The sequence below is a fragment of the Morone saxatilis genome, unplaced genomic scaffold (assembly GCF_004916995.1).
Source record: "Morone saxatilis isolate NCDOM2014 unplaced genomic scaffold, NCSU_SB_2.0 Contig4, whole genome shotgun sequence".
NCBI lineage: Eukaryota > Metazoa > Chordata > Actinopteri > Moronidae > Morone > Morone saxatilis.
Genome location: NW_023339984.1, coordinates 884,959 through 906,194, shown reverse-complemented (window position 1 = coordinate 906,194; position 21,236 = coordinate 884,959). Strand labels below are relative to the sequence as shown.

At 41.8% G+C, this 21,236-nt stretch overlaps 2 protein-coding genes across 2 annotated transcripts in view; one reads left to right on the top strand and one right to left on the bottom strand.

The window, feature by feature from the left end:
* The window catches only part of si:dkey-106g10.7 (uncharacterized protein C11orf95 homolog), a gene marked incomplete in the record, with an annotated part of 10,845 nt that extends 5,599 nt beyond the window's left edge, over nt 1-5,246 (bottom strand). Inside the window, 2 exon segments of the mRNA XM_035675181.1 lie at nt 1,684-2,199; nt 4,747-5,246. Coding sequence (XP_035531074.1) covers nt 1,684-2,199; nt 4,747-4,870 — 640 coding nt within the window.
* Nucleotides 5,247-8,185: 2,939 nt separating this feature from the next.
* si:dkey-28a3.2 lies at nt 8,186-19,799 on the top strand. Its single transcript, XM_035675541.1, has 7 exons — nt 8,186-8,330; nt 10,342-13,821; nt 14,735-15,442; nt 16,640-16,689; nt 16,775-16,836; nt 16,932-17,249; nt 17,696-19,799. The coding sequence occupies exons 2-7, from the start codon at nt 10,552-10,554 to the stop codon at nt 17,722-17,724; spliced, it is 4,437 nt and encodes a 1,478-aa protein (XP_035531434.1). The 5' UTR covers nt 8,186-8,330; nt 10,342-10,551; the 3' UTR covers nt 17,725-19,799.
* Nucleotides 19,800-21,236: the final 1,437 nt, after the last annotated feature.

The following is a 21,236-nucleotide window of genomic DNA, read 5'->3' as shown; positions in this document are numbered from 1 at the left end:
CATCTGCCATCAGACTCCACAATGCCACAGCTCCCAGTTCCTCAAACCCCAGCAGATAAAGACTGCTTTAACTTACAACCTCCGACGCACTAACTATTATCTTTAAATGCACATGTACAGTTTGGTTGTTTGTTTTTTTAGTTCTACGATGCTTAAGATATTTTGCACAACATTTTATTGCACATTGCATATAGTATATATATTTTTCTATATAGTCTTATATTTTTTATTATATCTGATAATATTCTTATTTTGTGATTCTATATTGTACTTTGCACTACATTCCCCTATGCTGCTGTGTCTGACTTGAATTTCTCCTACGTGGGATCGATAAGGGAACATCTACAACCACAGGGGGTGCTGAATTTTTGTTGTCACATTTCAATAAAAAAAAAAATCAACTATGTGTGATGTTTTATTCATCCTAGTAGGACAATCCATCCTCTGTATCCTAACCATTTAGGATGTAATCAAAGTAACTCTAGCTCTGAAGCTAGTGCCTTGTTCAGCGGTAATGGCAGGAGAGGTGGGAGAAAGCAGGGAGAAAACCCATGCAAACACACATGCAAAACATAAAGAAATGAGCAACTAAGCTATGAAACAACTAGGCTGTAGAAAATCAAACCTACAACCTTGTTTCTGAAAATACTGTTTACCACTTCATTTTCATGCTTATAGCCATAGTGTTAACCCTAGTTTCTCCTACACACTTGGAACAGGAGGGTGAGGCGAAGTTGTTGCAATCAGCAACTATACTGCTAGATGCCACTAAATCCTACACACTGGACCTTTAAATTCCATGTTTGCTAGCCTGCTGTCTTCTTCTCCCCTGCCTTTGCAAGCACATTGTTACATTCCTTAGTGCTTTTCAGCCACAATCAGTGGAACAGCGTGCTAGTGCGTGTTCCTAAACAATTGTAAAACAAAATAAATGTTTTGCTACTTTCAGTAGTAGTAGTATTATAATAATTAATATATGTAACAGAAAATATAATTCAGCAGTCACCCAATATACAATTATACTTGTTTTGTAACAAAAATAATTTCCCCCTGGGATTATTAAAGTATTTCTGATTCTGATTAAATTGTACTTATATTACTTTATTGTTGGTGTAAGGTCATACCTTAATGAAGGACAATAGGTCTGTGTAGGGGAGACTTGGACTCTTGACCTTTGTATTTTTGGGTGAACTCTACTTTTGACTAAAGTCAAAACTCCTGCCTCCATAATTATTACTTTTGTTTTCCTATTGTCTCCTGGGTTTTCTTTTCCAGCAAAAAGAGCCTGTCAAAGCGGTGCCTTTTTACAGCCGAGTTGGAAATCTCAGATGTCAGAGATTTCCTCAAAAGCACATGAACACAGCTAAATAATAACCTATTTTTGGCTTTTTGTTTAATTTGTCATTTCAAAAGCTATAGTATATTTGCCTTTCATGTGAAAAAATATAATTATTAATAAATATTAATAATAATTTCAATTTGAAAAAGATTGATCAAAACCTGACCGATGTCATTTTAAATCTGAAACATAAAGTAGCTGAGAACAGTCCAGGCACAGTCCTTCCCTTTCCAGACTCCAACACACCATCACTAAATCATTACATCATCCTCTTCTCACACACCACCAGCCAAGACATGAACTCATACTGCCACCAAGTGTGAGATTCAGATACTCCTACCCACCGACAGCATGCTGGTCTGAGTCCAGCTGCTCTTCTTCTTTCTTAGGTGAGGGCCCAGCAGCAGAACTGTATGACCTCTGACCTCCCCCCAGGCTCAGGTGGCTCTCCCACCCCGAGCGGATGACCTCCTTGTCTGCGGTGCTCCACAGCAGGGAGTCGGGGTGCTTCTGTCGGATGTGCCTCTTGATGGTGCTGAGCTTCAGGGTGGCCAGCGAGCTGCCGCACACCATGCAGATCATCCCGTGCCGCTGGGGGTCAAAGTCCATCAGGTACTCGCTGCGCCAGTACTCATGGTAATAGCGACGGTGGTCACGGCCAGGGATGCGGCTCAGGCCGGGACGCGAGGCCCTCTGGACCCTGGGTTTACGTCCGGAGGGTCCAGGGGCTGGGGAGAGGAGGAGCGGGTGGTCCGGGCCCTCTGTGATGCTCCAGTAGCTGGTGCCTGGAGACCTGACAGGTGTGACCATGCCGGCCTCTGATTCCTCCTCACCGTGGCCATTGGCGAGGCCGTCCTCCTCTGACAGGAACAAGAGACAAAGTGATCAATCCTGATCAATTTATAGCCACTAAAATCTTAAAGACGCATGTAAATATCTGATTAGGGACCACCCATCCTATTTATTATCAACACCAACTCCAAAACAATATGGAGGACCAATCTGAAACAGTACTTTTCTTTTTCAGTCTAAAAATCTGTAAATGTCTCTGTGTGCATCTGATTGAAACTAAGTAACACAACACTGGAAGTGCGCATCACTTCTTAGCTTCTGTCAGCGGCAGATCTAGAGAACCATGAGGTGTCTAGAGGGTGGCAGAAATATCTGCTGATTTATTCACAAACAATCACATATATCAACATTTGCTTGGAAAAGATATTTGAAATCAAAAACATTATTGTGGCATAGAAATGTCTAAAGGTGGAATTAGAAATCAGTACATTGTTTTATTTTGAAATGTTTGAAAAATTGTTCTTTGAACTTAAGTCTATCACTGAGTCTAAAATATGGCCATAACACATCATTACATTCATTTCTGTTTTTTAATATGTTATTTCTTAAATGAATGTAAATTAAAGTGGTAAATGTGACACCAAACTGGGGTGGCCAGGCATTTTTTAGCCACCCCTCTAGATCCACCCCTGCCTAATGTATATGTAAACATTCTTATTTTGTTTGTTAAAATTAGTGATGACAATGACTAAGACACTGCATCTAATGTGGAACTGTCTGATCCGCTCAATAAGGTGCAAGTATATTACATATTTTCTACCCTGATACAGTACATATAGCAACTTATCATAAAAGATTATAGTTCTCTAACACATCGCTCTAAAGCAATTCTGTCAATATATTTATCTACAAAATATAGCAACTTCTGATTATCAGTAACAATGTCTGGCCCCGCCCACTGCAAGTACAGGTATGAATCATACAGATCATTTAGTTGGCTGATTAGATACAGATAACAGTGTACCTGCTCATCCCTACTATAAATTAGAGCCTGACCAATAAACAGTATTGGTATATAGATTACATTACATTACCTGTATGTAGGCTGATGGGTGAGCAGAAATTGCAGTAATATGGGTTACTGACAGTGGCGGAAACAGCACTGAAACCTGTACTCAAGTAGAAGTACTGTTCCATTACTAAAATATTACTCAACTACAAGTAAAATAGCTGGCCTTAAAAAATATTTAAAGTGTTCTTCTCAAAAACGACTTTTTAACCATTGGTGTTTAATGCTTTTTAAAAAACAGGCATTTAATGAAAAGAGGAGATCCATGTAGAAAATATATGTTCTCAACAACACAATCAGCACATTTCTCTGATAATAAAAAGGTATAAATCAGAGCTGCACAATAAATGACAATATTATCGAAATCTGTGAAAATTGAAATTGTGATTGCAAAAATCCCACAAATCGTGAAACCATATCGCAATATTTGTCAAAATAATTGCAATGTGCGATGTTCTTTTCTTTTTTGTGTAGCCCTAGTATGAAGAGACTGGACAAAAAGGACCTGTATCTGGGAAGATTCACTGGTGTTCAAGTTGATGGATCTGTATCCAGATCTGTGTATCATTTTCCAGGACATCTTCCAGGAGTTTTTCTTGACAACCCAGGACAGCACTTGCTCACAATCATACAATTTACTGGTAGGCCTAGTATTAACACACAGTTCTATTACTTCCAGTTTACTTCCTCCTCCTTAATGTGGGTTCATGATGAAGTTTCTTGGGTTCATTACAGGTTCCAAAAAAATACGAACTTGGGTTTATGTAGCCAATCTGAGAGGGGGCAGAGAATTTAACTTTTTTAAGACAACATAGGTTACTTCCAGTATATTTGGTCATTTTAACACATTTCCAGTTGTTTCCATGACTGGAAAACTTGTCTTTACATTTCCAGGTTTTCCAGGACATGTGGGAACCCTGCATATCATATGAAATAATAAATAAATAAATTCCAGTCTGTAATCGTCTACATAGCACCTTGGATAAAACTGTATTTTTGTGCATTTGTTTCAGAGGGATCCAACTATGGAAACTTGTTTTCTTATTCCGTCTGTTAAGGTATACTAAAATGTTTTTGAACCTGTGTAGAACTCATGTAATAATAAATACATTTCCCCCAGTGCACTGCAGGCAAACAGCCAGACAAGGGCCTAAAAATCTGTCTCCATTTGGGTTCTCTTTCTCTAAATCTTCAGTCCCTAAATTAAGCTGCTTTGCTCACATCAAGTACCCAACAATGACTGAATTACAGTAAGTAATTGCTTATTTATTCCAATAATCCATATATTATTATTGTTTATTCATAGGTCTGAGGCGGGCTGTTCCGCCGCTGCCCGCTAGGTGGCAGCTGCGTCGCTCCGCCTGCCTGCGTGCTGTTGAGCCTTTGTTTATAGGAGCCACAGAGACGGAGGGGCCATGCTGCTCCACGGCATTGTCCCTGACACGGATTAACTGGCTGCCTGACAATGGCCGTGGCTCTGACAGCCACGCAGAGCCACACTGCGGTGGGAAACACCGACAATAACAACACTAGTTTTTCTCTTTACCTCCCAAGTCACTCTCCTCTTGCGTCGCTTCCTCCTCCCCGCTTATTATTAATGAGAGCAGCTCAGCCTGCTCGGCACACCGGAGGTCCACGGGCTCGCTTCCCCCCGTGTCTTTCTCTTCCATCACTGGCCTGGCCGCTGCTTCACTCGTGGCTACCGTCCCTCCTTCTTTCCCTCACTGTGTCGTAGCGTTGAAGCGGGACATGTCACTCAACTGTCCACACCGCTCGGCACCGTTCGACACGCATCTGGCAGGCGCTCTATAACGAGCCCATGGCAGAGGAGCCCGTCCTCTACGATGTCAACCCCCCCACGCGCCCCGCTCGGGAGCCAAGTTAACTTTTCATATAATCAGAGAAGCCCCCGTATCCGCCCGCGAACACCGCCCGCTCCTCCGAACGCCCTGTAGAAGCGCCTCAGCGACAGGCCTCCAGTAATGTATTTTAAGGCTCTTGCTTGTCTTCAGGGTGGGGAGCCGGACTAGGGGCCCCTGGGGCTCCTTAAGGGGCTCCTGGGTAAATTTAAAGAGACAGTAGCAGCGTCGACAATGCACACCCACCCCGGGGGGCGGGGGGGCAAACGGCGCAGCAGCAGGCGCTAATACAGATAAGCTGCTAACACTAAAGCTGCTGTTCTTCGCTAAATCATGCGGCCGTAGAGCGGCTTGGTTCGGCAGAGCAGCGGTTAAAACTCGAGGCGGGTCCACTGTAAATCAGGCCCCCATGAGCTCCAGCTCCTGAAATTGTGCTGGGGATCCCATCTATAATATATGGGATCCCCAGCACAATATAATATATGGGATATAGCCTAATATATGGGATTCCCAGCACAAAATGTGTAATATGTGATATAATATCATTTTAAAATAACATCAAGTATTTCTTAATTCATTTATTTCATTTAATTATTTCATGTATTTGTACATATTGTCTCTTTCTTCTGATTCTGATTTGCATTGTTTATATCATATAATACCCAGCGTTATTATACACAGTTATCTTTATTATTGAGTGATTTGTCCATTATTTCCTTGATTCAATTATTAATTGTTTGGTCAAACTGACATATTTATATTTTTTGTTTCGTCTGACCAATGTCCAAAACCCCCAAAATATTCAGTTTGCTATCAATAGACAAAGAAACGTAGCACTAGCACACAAATGTTGGCTTTAAAGGTCCAATGTGTAACATTTAGGAGGATCTATTGTCAGAAATGGAATATAACTTTCATAGGTAGGCTATATTTTCATTATGTATAATAAATATAATAAAATAAGAATTATTTTTGTTACCATAGAATGAGCTGTTTATATCTACAGAGAAAGTGGGTCCTGTTCTGGTGGAGTCCGCAATGTTCGCGTTTTGGCACATGTCGCAGCCACCGTATCTTCTCCTTCGCGTTCAGAAGAGGAGGGTGATGCGAGGGAGTTGCGATCTGCAATCACACCGCTAGATACCACACTGGTCCTTTCTAAATGCCTTCAATTATTAATTAAAATGTTGACTGGCTATCTGATAAACCATCTCTAATCATAATTATCTTACCTTGTGTTATTTGTTGTAATCTAATTCTATTTAAATTCAAATATTATTATTTTTTGGGTGTGGCTTCATAAACTCGTCTCCTTTGGTCCAGACAGTACTTGTGTTAATATTTTTTGTATGATTCATTAATATTATTACTATTATTTCAGTTCTCAAATTGTTGGGGCGCCCTAGCTCACCTGGTAGAGCTGGTGCCCCATGTACCAAGGCTGAGCCCTTGCTGCAGCGGCCCTTTGCTGCCTGTCCTTTCCTCTCTCTGCCCTCCTTTCCTGTCTATCTTCAGCTGTCGCTGTCAATTAAAGGCAAAAAATACATTAAAAAAAATCAAAGTATATTGAAATGAAAGTATTATTTTGTTGGACATTGGGCCCCCCTCTCAAGTCCCACACCTCTTGAAAATGGTTTTAAAGGACCAGTGTGTGGGATTTAGTGGCATCTAGTGGTTACGTTGCAGATTGCAACTTCCTCGCTTGACGGGAGGGAAAGGAGAAACTATGTTGGCTGCCAAACGCACGGAACACACATTTTGAGCTACTGTTTGGTTTGTCTGGGGCTACTATAGAAACATGGACAGATAAAAACAGCTCATTCTAAGGTAAAGAAAACCCAGTGATTCTTATTTTCAGGTGATTATACACAAATGAAAACACACCTATGGATATTATATTCCATTTCTGAGAATAGATCCTCCTAAATGTTACACACTGGACTTTTAAATAAGATCTTATTCAAAAATGTGTCCACTTTTATCCACTGCTACTTCTACTACAATCCAACTAATACACAGAGGCAGATCTCGAGGGGGGGGCATGGGGTCACAGCTGTCAGTTTGGTGTCAAATGCTGTCAAATTTAACACATTAATTTAGATTAATTTTAAAAAATAATGTGTTAAAAAACTAAAATGAATTCTGTTATTATTATTCTGTTATTGTTTTTAAACAATTGAGTTAGTTTTTTCATTTTTAACAATCATACAGACTTAATAGGCTTCTTTTTTGACAAATCCAGTTTTTTCTGGTCTATGGTGCTTAGCCATTGTTCGATTAGAGAATTTACTTTACATGTCCTACTGGAATGAACCAAATGCTCAGACATAGACCTACTGTGTTTTCTTACGGCCCTTAAAATGTCCAATGAAAAAAAAATGTATATTTGGAAAAATCAGTGTATTGATTTCTAATGCCACCTTTCGATATTTCCATTCAATGCTTTACTAATGTGCCACAACAATGTTTTTGAGTTCTAATATTTCATTTGCAAATATTGATATATGTGATTGTTTGTGATTAAATCAGAATATATTTCTGCCACCACTTAAAGTCTCCATGCCACCCTCTTGGAACCCCACTAATATTTCTTCTAAATCCGCCCCTGCTACTACAAGCAATGATACACATTGTTGCACATTATTCAAACCAGACACAAAACAGCACTGTACTCCTGCTGGCTTCTGCACAATGTCAATTGAGGCATCTGTAAAAAAAAAAAAAAAAAAAAGGCAATAAATCAATGGACCTTTGTCCAGTGGTTCCAAAATGGAAAAGGCTATGTTACTGCAAGCTTTACATCATCTCTGTGCATTGTCACTGCATTGTCTCTTGATTGGTTATTGAATTTGTCTCCTAGCTGTGCCACATTCAGCTTTTCCAAAATAATAAAATGACAGATGAGTTTCAGGTTGGGCCTGATGCTGCTGTGACTCATAGGTGTATTAGTTCACAGCCACAATTTTGTGAAATCATCTTTTTAATGCAGTCCTCTTAATGGGTTAGGGGGGCGTTGTACTATACTGTCTCTGTGTGTCCACGCCATAGAGTGTTCTCTCTCTCTCTCACACACATCACACACACACACACACCACACACACACACACACACACAGCAAGCATCCAGGTCCCACATCCTGGTACTTTTCAGCGTTGTCAAGGCAGCCTCAGAGCACGGCTGGCTGGCGGAAAGTAGCTGCAGTGTCCTGGCAAAATATCTGTCCAAAAAACGTTCACTAAAACTGTCCCGGAAAGTTAGGTGTAACTAAAAGGTAACGGCTATGCATGTTTTTCTTCCACACGTTTCAAAGCGCGCTGCTTTACGACAGCAATGTGCGGGTTTTCTGGCTTCTTTTAGACAGGCAGCGGACTCAGACAGGCGCCAGTCCGTGTGGACAAGAGGAGGAAGATCTTGTCCATTGTGCCGCTGAGAGACACAGCGCTTTGAGCTCGGTTTGCGCTCTAATACAGCGGGTTTTAAATGTATGTAATGCTAAATGTACTTCAGCCGTCTCGCTTCGCCGCGTTTACAACCAAACAGGCAGAGAATAAAGAATAAAAATGGCTCTCGACAGATATAATTTGTGATAGAAAGGGACAGGTTTAAAGGGACAGTGTCACTCTGCTTCCTTCCTGCTTCCTGCTTACACATTTGTACATACACGACGTGTTTATATCAGCAAAGATGCTGCGGAATGAAAATAACTCATATTTATGTTTTCCAATGTTACATTAACATATCGGAGCAACTATAGATGTACTCACACTGTGTACTAGTGGTGTGATAGAGGAGATGGGCGTTCTAGTATCCTACATATGCATTGTCTGTTTCATTTGCATTTAAACAAGCGTCAGTGGAAATGGAGCACTTGCTATAGTGAGGCCAAGTATGATGGTTTTTTTTAGCATGTTATTGAAGTTAACAAAAAGCACAGGTGAAACTAGTGTTTTCACAAGTTTTCGACAAGTGAAATGTCGTAAAACACATGTGCCTACAGGAGATGTTGCACATGTGATAAACCACATGAAATGTGGCACATTCAAAATGTGATATAAAATCAAAAATGTTCATATGTTATGTCTTGTATCTCAGATGTGTATTATCTGACAATCACATGGCTTTATGGTGAGAATTCATCACGTGTAAAGCTCATAGACCTGTGTGCTGATTGTCACATCTGAAATGTTCATCCGGTGTCTTACGTAAGATTCCTTAACATTTTGTATTGTGTAAATTACGTGACATTCATGTGTGCTTTTTTGTCATGAAAAAATGTTAACAGATGGATTTCTAATAATAATACTTCACACACTACAATTTCTGAAGTTAAAGGTCCAGTGTGTAACATTAAGAAGGATGTATTGGCAGAAATGTAATATAATATTTCTTTATTTATTTAGGTATTTTTTCATTAGTGTATAATCACCTGAATTATGGAATCATGTTTTTGTTCTGTTAGAATGAGCCGTTTTACCTACAGAGGGAGTGGGTCTTCTTCTACATGGTGGACTCTGCCATGTTGAACCATAATGTTTCTAGAGTAGCCCAGGATGGACAAACCAAACACTGACATATGAGATATGGGCATTTTCCATCCGTTTTGTGGCCAACATAGTTTCTCCTTCGCACTTGGAAGGAGAGTGTGAAGTTAGGGGAGTGTGAAGTTAGGTAAATTACATTCATGTGTGCTTTTATGTAATGAAAGATGTTAATGAGTACTAACATAACACTTACTCTGGTGAATTGTTATAAGCATTTGTCAACATTTTGTAGCCTTTTATAAAATATCTTGCATTCTATCTATAATCTATAATATAGATTGAACGATTAATTGAGAAAATCATTGGCAGACTATTCAAAATTGAAAATAGTTAGCTGCAGTACAACACCTACCATTATAGTACAACACCACTGTTAAATTAAGAATTAAGTCTCTGACAGTGTCAACAAAAACTGAACATCTGTCTATCAATCATTCTAAAGGTAGAATTGATGGGCTGTTTAATTGGATTGCATTAAATTGTACAGACATAGCCAATAAAGTGGCCACTGAGTGTATAGTTGAATTGAATTGAATTAATTTATGGCTGAGCTTTTGAATTGAATTGATGATTTTTTAATCTGACTCCGAAAAAGTAGTATTTTTTGTATCAGAAGGCTGGGATCTCCTTTTCATAGGCAAATTGTCATAAATTGGTGCCTCAAATCATTCAGCTGTTGGCTCATAGTGCAAGGTTTATTACAAAGTACAATGCAACTAAGAATTGTTTTCTGTTCCTCAGGACACCTGCATTCCGATGTGATGTCTGAGAGATTTGGCAGCTGCTCAGCAGAGCACAAACACCTACTGCCGCATAAAACAGAAGGACGGCATGTGAGTTAATGGCAGTGAGGATTCTGGACTGAGGGGATGAATTGAACCAGTGTGTCAAGGGAAGAGCCAACCAATACTGTTGGATGAGAACTGATGGGCTGTCCAAGCTGGCGATAGCATGCCAACTGCAAAAGGTAAAGGTGGTCCAACGTCCCATCGCTACCGGCCTGCCGCAGAATATGATGATGCCACCCTCGCCCAAAAGAGAGAATACTGGAGAAACAAGAAGCGAGAGCAGAGGGCTCGACTGTCCGAGAGGAGAAGAAAGCCAACGCAAGACAGAGGGAAAAAGCTCCTACATCTAAATCCCCCTGCAGCGGTGAATTCCAGTTTATCTGGCTCCTTTGCTGCTTTCTCATCTCCTTTGCAGAGTAATGATGAGTCAGACAAAACAGCCAATGTCTCTCCTGTATTACAGATTGGAAATACAGTGGGGAACAGCTCAGTTGAAGCCACCCAAAACCAAAAGGAGAAGTGGCTCCAGACAATGAAACTCAACAAGGTCTTGCCTCAGTTGCCAGCATCGTGTTCCATCTCAGCCAAAACTGCTGTGGGTGACGCAGCCACAGTGAAATGTTTAACAGCAAGGGGTGCTGTGAGCAGAGCCGTTACCTCACCCACACCCAGTGGAACCCAGCTGAACACCAGTTCCTCAGTGCCTCCAGTCAGAGTGACCAGAATTACCAATGGCAGCTCCGCTAAAACAACACCTCAGCCATGTGTGTCTATGCAGGGAGCATCAGTCTCCAAAACGCAACATAAGGCACAAGTTGCATTACGCATTCAGCCCAAACTCTTACCCACTAATGTGACCACAGGTATGATTCTTGTGTCTTCTTCACATGGCCCTGTTTCTGTTAGAAAAGATGGCAAAGCAGCGAACACAACACCTCAGAGTGGAACAAAGAGTGCCTTGGTCACCCTGCATAGGGCTAAAGGTGTTAGCAACTCACATCCTTCCCTGGAGTCCGAGGAGGAGAGAGCGGCCAAGCGCAGGGAGCACTGGCGGATCAAAAAGCGAGAGCAGAGAGCGAAGGTGGCAGCTCGAATAGCTAAAACCAGAGAAAGGACACAGGGTGTGGAGATGATGTTACACAGGCAAACAGCACAAAAAACGGGACTTGTGGGTGGCACGATTCTTCAGAATCTTACACCCAGAGGAGAGGGCCAGAAGTGTCCTACTCGAGTCAAAACTTCATTTACATCTGCCAAAAGGGAAAATGATAAACTGCAAAGCGGGGCAGCAAGTTTAGCTACAGCTAACCTGCAAGCAGATCAGATAAACGTACAAAATCCACCTGGGAATAGGACGACACAGACATGCATCACATCTGATGTTATTTCTGTGAAAAAGCCGGGGGAGACACAAAGAAAGTTTCCAAGTTATGTCTATCTTTCCAATGTTTCCCGAGGGATTGCACGCTGTAAAACACCTAGACAGAGGTTCATCGAAGCCCAGAAGAATTTCATGAATCAAAGAAATATAAGATGTAAATCCCCATTGCTTGCCTCAGTCTTTGGTACCAGAAATATCCCCAAGATTGACCCCAATGACACACCTGAGCAGATAATAGCCAAACGGCGAGAGTACTGGCGGATTAAAAAGCGCGAGCAGCGGGCTAAGCTGTCGATGGAGGTGAAGGCTCGGTTGAAGGAGAAGGACTCACTGATGCGGAGAGTAAAACGCTACCAGAAAATCCTCGAGGAGATGAGGAGGGCCAGAGCGCTTACGCAGTCAGCAGGAAGCACCCTCACGCACGCCTCTGAGACCATTGGAGGATTCATCAAAGAGGACGGGACAGTGACTATTAACATTCCCCAGGTTCCTACAGATCACAACACTGCAGCACACAAAAGTGAAAAGGAACTTCTTGTAGTTTCTAATAATACCCCTGTCACAAAACCTCAGCATCAGCCTGATACTAAACAGAGAAGTATCGCACCCATTCGTGTAAACCAGCCTCCCCCTCCACTCCACCCAGCTCAGGTGAAAGTCTCGTTGTCTCTTCCTGTACAGTCTGTCAACAAACCTCCAAGACTACTGTCAATCAGACCAAGGACACAACTTGAAAGCACAACTGTTCCAACTAATCTCTCGTTAGCAATCCAAACTGTAAGTCAGCTCACACTCACTCATCCTCAGACCCCTCAAAATGGCATCTCTGGAGGATCAACAACAGGATCTAACCTTGGTGGCTGTGTCATGAAAATGGCGGTCTCAAGTAGTGCACCAGCAGTACTCTCTCTGGATCCAGAGATGACAGAGGAGGAGAAGATGGCAAAGAAGAGGGAATACTGGAGGATAAAGAAACGTGAGCAGCGAGCAGCTCGTGCTGCTCGGCTGAAGCAGGGTGTCTTGCAAGCGAGGGTCAGTGCGGCCTTACAGAGGCGGAAGGCCCAGAGGCAAGTAGCAATAAGCACTGTACCAATAGGCAGGAGGCGTTCTAACCATACAGGAAATGCACAACCTCTCCCCAACAACAGTGTGCCTGTTACACCACATAGAAGTGAGATAAAACAAGAGAGTGAGTCTGTGCCAGCGGTTGACCTAAATTCTCAACCAGAGCAAGCCATCTGTCCAGATATCAAACCCCCAACACCACCTCCAGCGCCTCAGCCAGAGCCTGACCCAGCTATGAATGCAGACAGCCAAGCTACTACTCTGTTAGCTGTGGCCTCTATGAAGAAACTCCTGGAGGAATCACTTAGCACAGTGGCGGAGTGTAAAAGTGAGCAGACTGACATTAAAATAGAGTCAACAGAAGAGAGTTCAGATTCAGAGATGAAGCCAAATCTATCTCAGCTCTTTTTTGAAAAGGATGAGGTGGCTCCTATGGCTGCTGACCTGACATTGGAGATAAAGAGCTGGCAGCCAGACACTGATGCTATGGTACAAACAGGTTCATCAGACCCTCATCTGAAGGACTCACCACAAATTACAGAGACACCACCTCTTCCTACCTCTAGTGAGGTAGTCCTGCACCCCACCTGTGAGCACTCATCCCAAACCACCTCGAACTTCATAGTAAACCCCATGGAAGCCTCTGATGGCCCATCTTCACCACGTAGAACCCAGAGACTTCGCAACAAAAAAGCAGGCCATCAAAACTGCTGTTCCCCAGAGCCGCCAAAGCTACATCACCTATCCATGGATCAACTACTGCAACAACACTGTGAACAACAGTGTCAGGCACAAGAACAATGCCAAAACAGCAGCTTTCCATCAGCACAACGACATTGCAGTGTGGAGAACAGCGGCCTGACCAGCCTGCAGAGGAAGAGGGAGTACTGGAAGCTGATGAAGAGGCAGCAAAGGGCCAGGTTAAAGGCAAGGCAGACAGAAATACCGGGAGAGGGAAGCAGTCAGCTTTCCCAGAAAAACATCCAGGTGATCCATCTGTAGTGTGTAGATGCTTGTGTGGCAGTAAATAAATAGCCAATATTAAACATGCTTGATACAGCACTGTTTTGATTTAATTGGATCTTAGAGAGAGAGTCAGAGGGACAAATCTTAGAAGAAGAAACAAAGACTATACAGAGCTTTAGTTTGACCCCTCTGCTCAAAATTGGAGCACCTCATCATTTCAATTACAATAAGCCTAAGTAAGTGTGAGAAATGTCCATTGGAAAGTCCCACTGGTGAAGCATTCACAAGATTCTGAGCTCTCAAATTCTGGTCTATGTTTTGGAGCCCAGTTACTTTTGTTGTACTTTTTTTGTTCCTAGCATGACACCAAATGTTCACAAAACAAAAGCATAGCATGGCATGACGTGGCATTAACTGGTGTAGATGAAAAAGTATCTGGTTCACTCAGGATGTTATCTGGTGTGCAACGGAAACCTTTGTGCCCAAAGTGGTGGGTGACCTTCAAAACAAACAGAGATTGTCTGCTTTTGACCCTTGATGAATGAGAAGGTCTGATTATACAGAATTTATAGTTATCTAAACTAGAAACTGAAAACCCCCACAAGTCATTTAGAGACTTTGTCCTTTTACAACATTTGAATTATGCGTGTTTTTCGGTGGCATTTAATGTTCATTTGTTCGTTAGCACAAAGAGTCCAGGGCTTTTAGGCATGGCCAGTGCCTTCTTCAGCTAAAACCTGAATCATTATAGTGCAAACCTCTGTCTGGCATTTGACACTCGAACAGCAAAAATAGAGGGGAGTGTGACAGAGAGAGGCCTACTTTAAGCTCAGGACAAACATATATGTGCATGTTTCAGACAGATTATTGTCTGATTGTTGTATTTGTGTCATCTGTAAGAAACTGAGGTAACTCATTTGCTAATGTTTTTCAGGCTCCAGGTCTCCTTATTATCAACACTGTTAAGGGTATAAATCCTCCAGCAAAACCATCCCTTCAGCCCAGGCCATCTGTTGCTTCTCTGACTGCAGTGACCAGTATTCCTACGGTCCTGGTTGTTAGCCCTACAACATGTAATGCTGACCAGTCACCTGATACACTCCAGGTCAAATTGCCAGTCGCCAGTGTTTCCTGTTCACCCAGAAGTGAGCAAAACAAAGTGAATGTTGGGCCTGCACAGATTGAATCTGACTATCTAGAAGCTGTAGATAATCAGCAACAAGCCATGCCAGGATCGCGAAAGTGGATGTCTAGAAGCACAGATGTAGACTCAGTTCCCTGCCTCCCTACTCTGAAGCCCCCAGACAACCCACTGTCCAGCATCAACCTGCAACCCATTGAACCCCTTGGTCAAACACCAGATTCCACCCTCAGTCCAATAAAAATCCATTGTGCCCAACTTCAGAGCCCTGCACATATGATACATTCTTCCACTAAGCTGGCACCTATAAGCACCATGGTTCCACCAAAGCCCATCCCAGGGGAGTCTGAGGAAGATTATCTGAGGAGGAAACGGGAGTACTGGAGGATAAAAAAGAAGGAGCAGAGAGCTAGGAAGGCCATCCGGGAAAAGGGAATAAGCCCAAGGAGAAGCTCCAACAACTGGAGGCCCATCCTGCCTGCCCAGGACCTACAAACACAGGTAAGAGCTGCACAAATACTTAGAGGCTTCATCTAATTATTATGCTTATATTAAATTAGGAAGAATGCAGATAAATGATAAAATGATAAAACCCCTCTCAGGTTACGTTCTTACTGAAAACTGGAATTTGATTGTATGATAGAGTCCACATGTGTGTTCATAAACCATGTAACCATTGATATATCCATGATATCTCTCTATCACAATACACAAATAAGCTGTGATACAGAGATAGAAAGTGACAAAGAAAGAGATTTGGTCTGTATTTAATTGTGATCACTAACTAACTTAATTAAATGGTGATGGAGCTCTGAGCAACACTCAGCACTCACAATTCAACAATGGCAGAGGTACTAGATCCTATAATTCTCATAACAGAACTAGATATCGTTTTGTTGATTGTAACATAGGCCTTCTGTGACATATTAATAGCATCCAAGCTCAAACCAAAAAACCTGCAAAAGACATTCAGTTTTCACAGGCTGATTAGTACTGTGGATGGATTATTGAACATGCCTACTGGGCACAGGACACAGGTTCCTGGACCACAACCGTTGACTACTAACATTTCTTGTTTGAATGTCACTCAAATGGCTAAAAAGAGGATGAAAAACGACCACAAAGAGACGCAAAACAACTATTAAGGGATGCAAAATTACAACAAACAGACAACAAATCGACAAAAAAAACTACAAAGAAATGTAAAATGACTACGAAGAGATGCAAAATGACTACAAAGGGACACAATACAACTACAAAGACACAAAAACAACTACAAAGAGACACAAAAACAACTACAAAGAGACACAAAACAAGAAAAGCTCCATCATTACCTACACTGCCTTAACTCACCCTCCAGTCTTGGTGGCTGATATTGTAGATGCAGACTTGATTATACTTATATGCTTATTTTATGTCTCAAATTAGTAAATAAAGTCAAATGAAGCATACAGCTGTTGTTAGTTTAAACACAGGAACTGGATATGGCTAATATTTAATAATTAATGTAAACAAGCATCCATTGATTTTATGTCATCCATCAAGTTCCTCAAGTGAGATTACATTTACTTTATTGTCATATACAGTAAGAAGAAAAAACAGAATTAGGAGACAGTGTGAACATAGTCATTCTCAGTTTTTTATTACAATCTCAAATTCTTTCAAAGTGATTTCTTTCTCTCTGACTAATCCGTGTAGGATTCTGGTCAGTGGGTGAGCTCATCTGAGGAGTCAGAACATCTAATGAGGTGGGAAATTTGTATTGCTCCTGTAAAATTTATCTTGCTGCCAGTTCTATGTAGGATAATAATGAATGTTCTCTCTCTTTCACAGCACTTTAGTGGATACCGACCCGGGATCATTTCCATACTCAAATTACACAGCACCAGTAGAAGGTGGAGTATCAACTATGTCAATATGAACCCAAAAGAATGCACATTAGAATGGTGAAACTGACGCAAACCTTTCTGTGTCTCAACTGTCTCTTCAGATGAGTCGGAGCTTCTGTTCGCTGACTATGAGAATAACAACAACGAGGAAGGTCCAGTCTCAGATGCTGTGTGGAGGAACCGCTACCTCATGGACTACGATCCTCTCAACCAGCTGCTGGTGTGCATGGTGTGTGGGGAGCTGCAGTACTCACACAGCCTGGAAGGAGTGAGGGCCCACATCGACGAGGCCCACCCAGACACCCTGACCCTGGAGCCAGGGGAGCAACAGCAAATACTTGAGGCCTGGGACGAGCAGGTGTCCCAGCGGGAACGCTTCTTCACCAGCCAGCTCCAGCAGCACAGCGGGGCCCTGGCAGGTACAGTATGACTACAGAGAGAAGACATGTTGAGAAGGCCAAGCACCTGTTAACGTTTATACATATGGTGGATGAAGAAGCTCACCGGAAGACACACTGTTTCCCTTACGGTACCAGTACCATCATTCTCAGGCCAGTTACACCTAGCATTAGAATGCTTCTCAATCTGACCCGGGCACATGGCGCAGAAACCCTGAGCAGACCCCGGCTTGGTGGGGGCTGTCTTGTAGAATGAGTTTTCTCCAGCACCACGTTTGCAACTTTTGTAGGGGAGGTAAAAATTCTATTGTCTGATAGGCAGATGGCCATGAAATGTGCTTGTTGGAAACACATCCTCAAACTAGCTACTGGTTAGACTGTATAGCAGAATCCTCATTATGTTTAATTGTCCTTCTAAGACTTTGCTGTTTTATTTATTTCCCAAACCTGTCTAACTTGTTTTTCAGAAGCACACAACAGAGACCGAGTCAACTGAGGACCTCAGATCAGGAGACAAAACCCATGCTTTATTTGTCTTATTTATTTATTGTAATGTTTTTTTTATCAATTTGTTTACCTTCATAGAAAGTCACCTTGAAAGAGAATGCTGTATAGGGAACATTCGCCCTGAAAAGCAGCTTTACCTCATTTACTACCAGGGTTGTAATGTGGGTTCATGAAAGTCAGCATCAAGTTTTATATTGAAGCTGCCACAACTGAGATTTTGTGATCATATTTAAAATATTTAAAATAAAAACATCCTGGGAAATTATTTTTGTGCTAAGTTAGGCTAAAAGCATTCTAGACCTGTCTGATATATTGAAATCATTTTCATATTCTTTCTCTACTTTAATTCGGCCATTTTAAACTTTAACAACCATAAGCATTCAGTGTTTCCTACAGACTTGTCTGAAATAGCATTAAGGCCATCAGAGGACAATAAAAACCTGTCTTTGAATAGACTGTGTTACTTTTGCTGAACAGTGGCCAATGTGGCCATCAGTGCCATTTACTAGATAATTGCAATTTTCCCTCATTTCCCAGGATTCTCATAATTTTGCTAACATTAGCTACCTTAAGATACTGGCCAAGTAAGAGTATGTATCACTATCTTTTAGGAGTGTCTTTTATTTTCGTAGATTTTATATTGCAAAATTTCCATTGCAAAAATTTGGTGAAAGCAAACAAATCTGTTCACACACTATTAAATTCTCTATTTTCTTCTGAGACTTTTTGGGATTTGGAAACCTAGCGAGGGAGACTGAAGACTAGAGCCACTGCTATTGAGGTTCAGCAAAATATAGAGGAAAGGCTCCAGGTCAGAACATAACATATGACGCACATTTTACTTGACTCTCTTTTTTAAATTAACTGTAAATAACCATTAGTCATTTCCATATAATCTTTTTTATCAAAGCCACAGGGAGCCACTGGAGATGGGCTAAAGAGTCACAGGTTGCCTACCCCTATTCTAAGAGTTATGTTATTTCTTCTTTCAAAAGTTACACAGTCTTTCTTAAGCTAAACTGATAAACAGTCAGTAGTTAAAATAACTTTTTGTCATATTTGCTGAATCTGCTGAAAGAGGGGAGAAAGATATAAACATGCTTTGGGTTGGATTGTTGACTCTCATTTTCACTGTCAGTATTATTTGATAACCTGGAAATGAGACTCAATAATCAACTATCTTTCTTGGCTCTGATTGGTTGTTTTCATCCAGGCCTGTTGGATTCTTGCAAATACCATTAGGAGCACTAGGAGGAGCCAGAGGAACCTGATTTTTTCACAGATTACCTGTCTGATGTTCTACTGTGACAAAAAGTTATTTTTTATAAAAGTTACCTACTGCAGCTTTAACTTCTGCAGACCCACTGTACCTTATTCAGTAATAAGCAAACTATCCTAAATATATCGCTGGTTTCAAATGCAGAATTAATGTACATCAAACATTGTTGAACAATTCAACTGATGAATAAAATGTGTTAAACGTTAAATACAATGTCAGGATGTGTTTGTGACATTGATAGATGTCATTGATAGATAAATTCTACATTAAATTTAGATTTAAACCCCCTGTTCATCCAGCTATAAGAAAAGAAACACATACTTTATACTGTAGTTCATTTGTTTAAGATAACAGTTACTCTCAGTTTTGTATAAAGTTTTTTTCTGCTTTGCAGACAGGCTTGCATTCAGGTCCAAGACTGTTCTAGACCCTTATCAGATAATTGCATGGGCGCCCTGAACTGTTTTTTGTATGTGGTACAGCACCATGCTGTTCTTTAAACCCTGAACCATATATACAGTGGGGAGAAGAAGTATTTGATACACTGCCAATTTTGCAGGTTTTCCCCACTTACAAAGCATGTAGAGGTCTGTAATTTTTATCATAGGTACACTTCAACTGTGAGAGATGGAATCTAAAACAAAAATCCAGAAAAATCACATTGTATTTTTTTAAGTAATTAATTTGCATTTTATTGCATGACATAAGTATTTGATACATCAGAAAAACAGAACTTAATATTTGGTACAGAAACCTTTGTTTGCAATTACAGGAGTCAGACGTTTGTAGTTCAGTTGACCACTCGTTTGCACATGTTTTGGCCACTTCCTCCATGCAGGTTGAGGACAAGAGGTGTCGCGTGGGCAATACGGACTTTCCAGCCTCGCCTCAAAGGGGATTTTCTATGTTGGGTTCGAGGGCGTCTGAGACTCGCGTAGCCACTCCAGGACACTTGAGATGCTTCATACGGACACTCCTTAGTTGCCCGCGTGGCTGTGTGTTTCGGGGTCGTTGTCAGTACTGAAGACCAGCTACGACCCATTCTTCAATGTCTTAATGAGAAGCGATTGGGTTGGCCAGTTTGTGCAAACAGTGGCCCCCATCCCATCCCTCCCCTCAAGTACGGTGCCAGTCGTCCCCGCAGGCCTTGCGCAGAAAAGCATCCCCAAAGATTGGATGGTTTTCCACCTCGATTGCGCTTCGACGGTATAGGGATGCCGTGTGTGTCTTGGGGTTTGGTACTTCATCCCTTCTTGCGTTCCTCCAAACCATGGCGAGTGGAGTGTTAGACCAAAAAGTCATATTGTTTGTCTCAATCAGAGCCACCGATGACCTTCTCCCATTCCTCCTCTGGGATCATCCAGAGTCGGTCAGTGGCAAAATTCAGACGGGGCCTGGACATTGGCGCTGGGCTTGAGCAGGGGACCTGTGTCCGCTTGCCGCTGCCACGGATTTGTTAACCAGCGCTGGCTTTAAGTTGTTACTATGATGGTCATGAGCGGTGTGTATCTTGGGTGAATCCGCTCACCCTTTCCTCGAACTGATCATGGATGCCCCAATGGGAGGTGAGATCTGCATGGGAGCCCCAGACCGAGGGAGGACTGACCGTCATCTTTGAACTTCTTCCATTTATCTAATAATTGGCGCACAGGTTGTTGCCTTCTCACCAAGCTGCTTGCTATTGTCTTTAGGGGCCCATCCCAGGCCTTGTTGCAGGTCTTACAGTTTTGGCCCTGAACGTGTCCTTACACAGCTCGTCTGGGTCAGTGGCCATTGTGGGATGGAGGGGTTGGAGTTTGTTTGACTGCCGGTGCCCGGGCTGCGTGGCAGTGTGTGGACAGGTGTTTTGTATACAGGGTAACAAAAGGTTCACGAGTACTGGAGATTTTTGTTTTAGATTCCATCTCTCACAGTTGAAGTGTACCTATGATAAAAATTACAGACCTCTACATGCTTTGTAAGTGGGAAAACCTGCAAAATCGGCAGTGTATCAAATACTTGTTCTCCCCACTGTATATTCCTCTGACAACTTTTTGTAACTTTTTTTACGGTAACTTTCTCATCATCTCCCGCGGGTCATATCAGCTTCGCCATGTATCACAAAGCATCAACCATCTGCACTGTAAATACACAAAATACTTAAGTGGTTATGAGATGCCAAATTTTCCTTTGACTGTGCCGTTTGCATTTCTTGAGCAACTTTATTTATTATTTATTGAATC

Bases quoted from the DNA above. Each gene is read 5' to 3' on its own strand.
- si:dkey-28a3.2 (XM_035675541.1), top strand. From the start codon at position 10,552: ATGCCAACTGCAAAAGGTAAAGGTGGTCCAACGTCCCATCGCTACCGG. The intron at 16,837-16,931 runs GTGGAGTATCAA...CTGTCTCTTCAG, and splicing joins TTACACAGCACCAGTAGAAG to ATGAGTCGGAGCTTCTGTTC. The intron at 17,250-17,695 runs GTACAGTATGAC...CTTGTTTTTCAG, and splicing joins GCACAGCGGGGCCCTGGCAG to AAGCACACAACAGAGACCGA.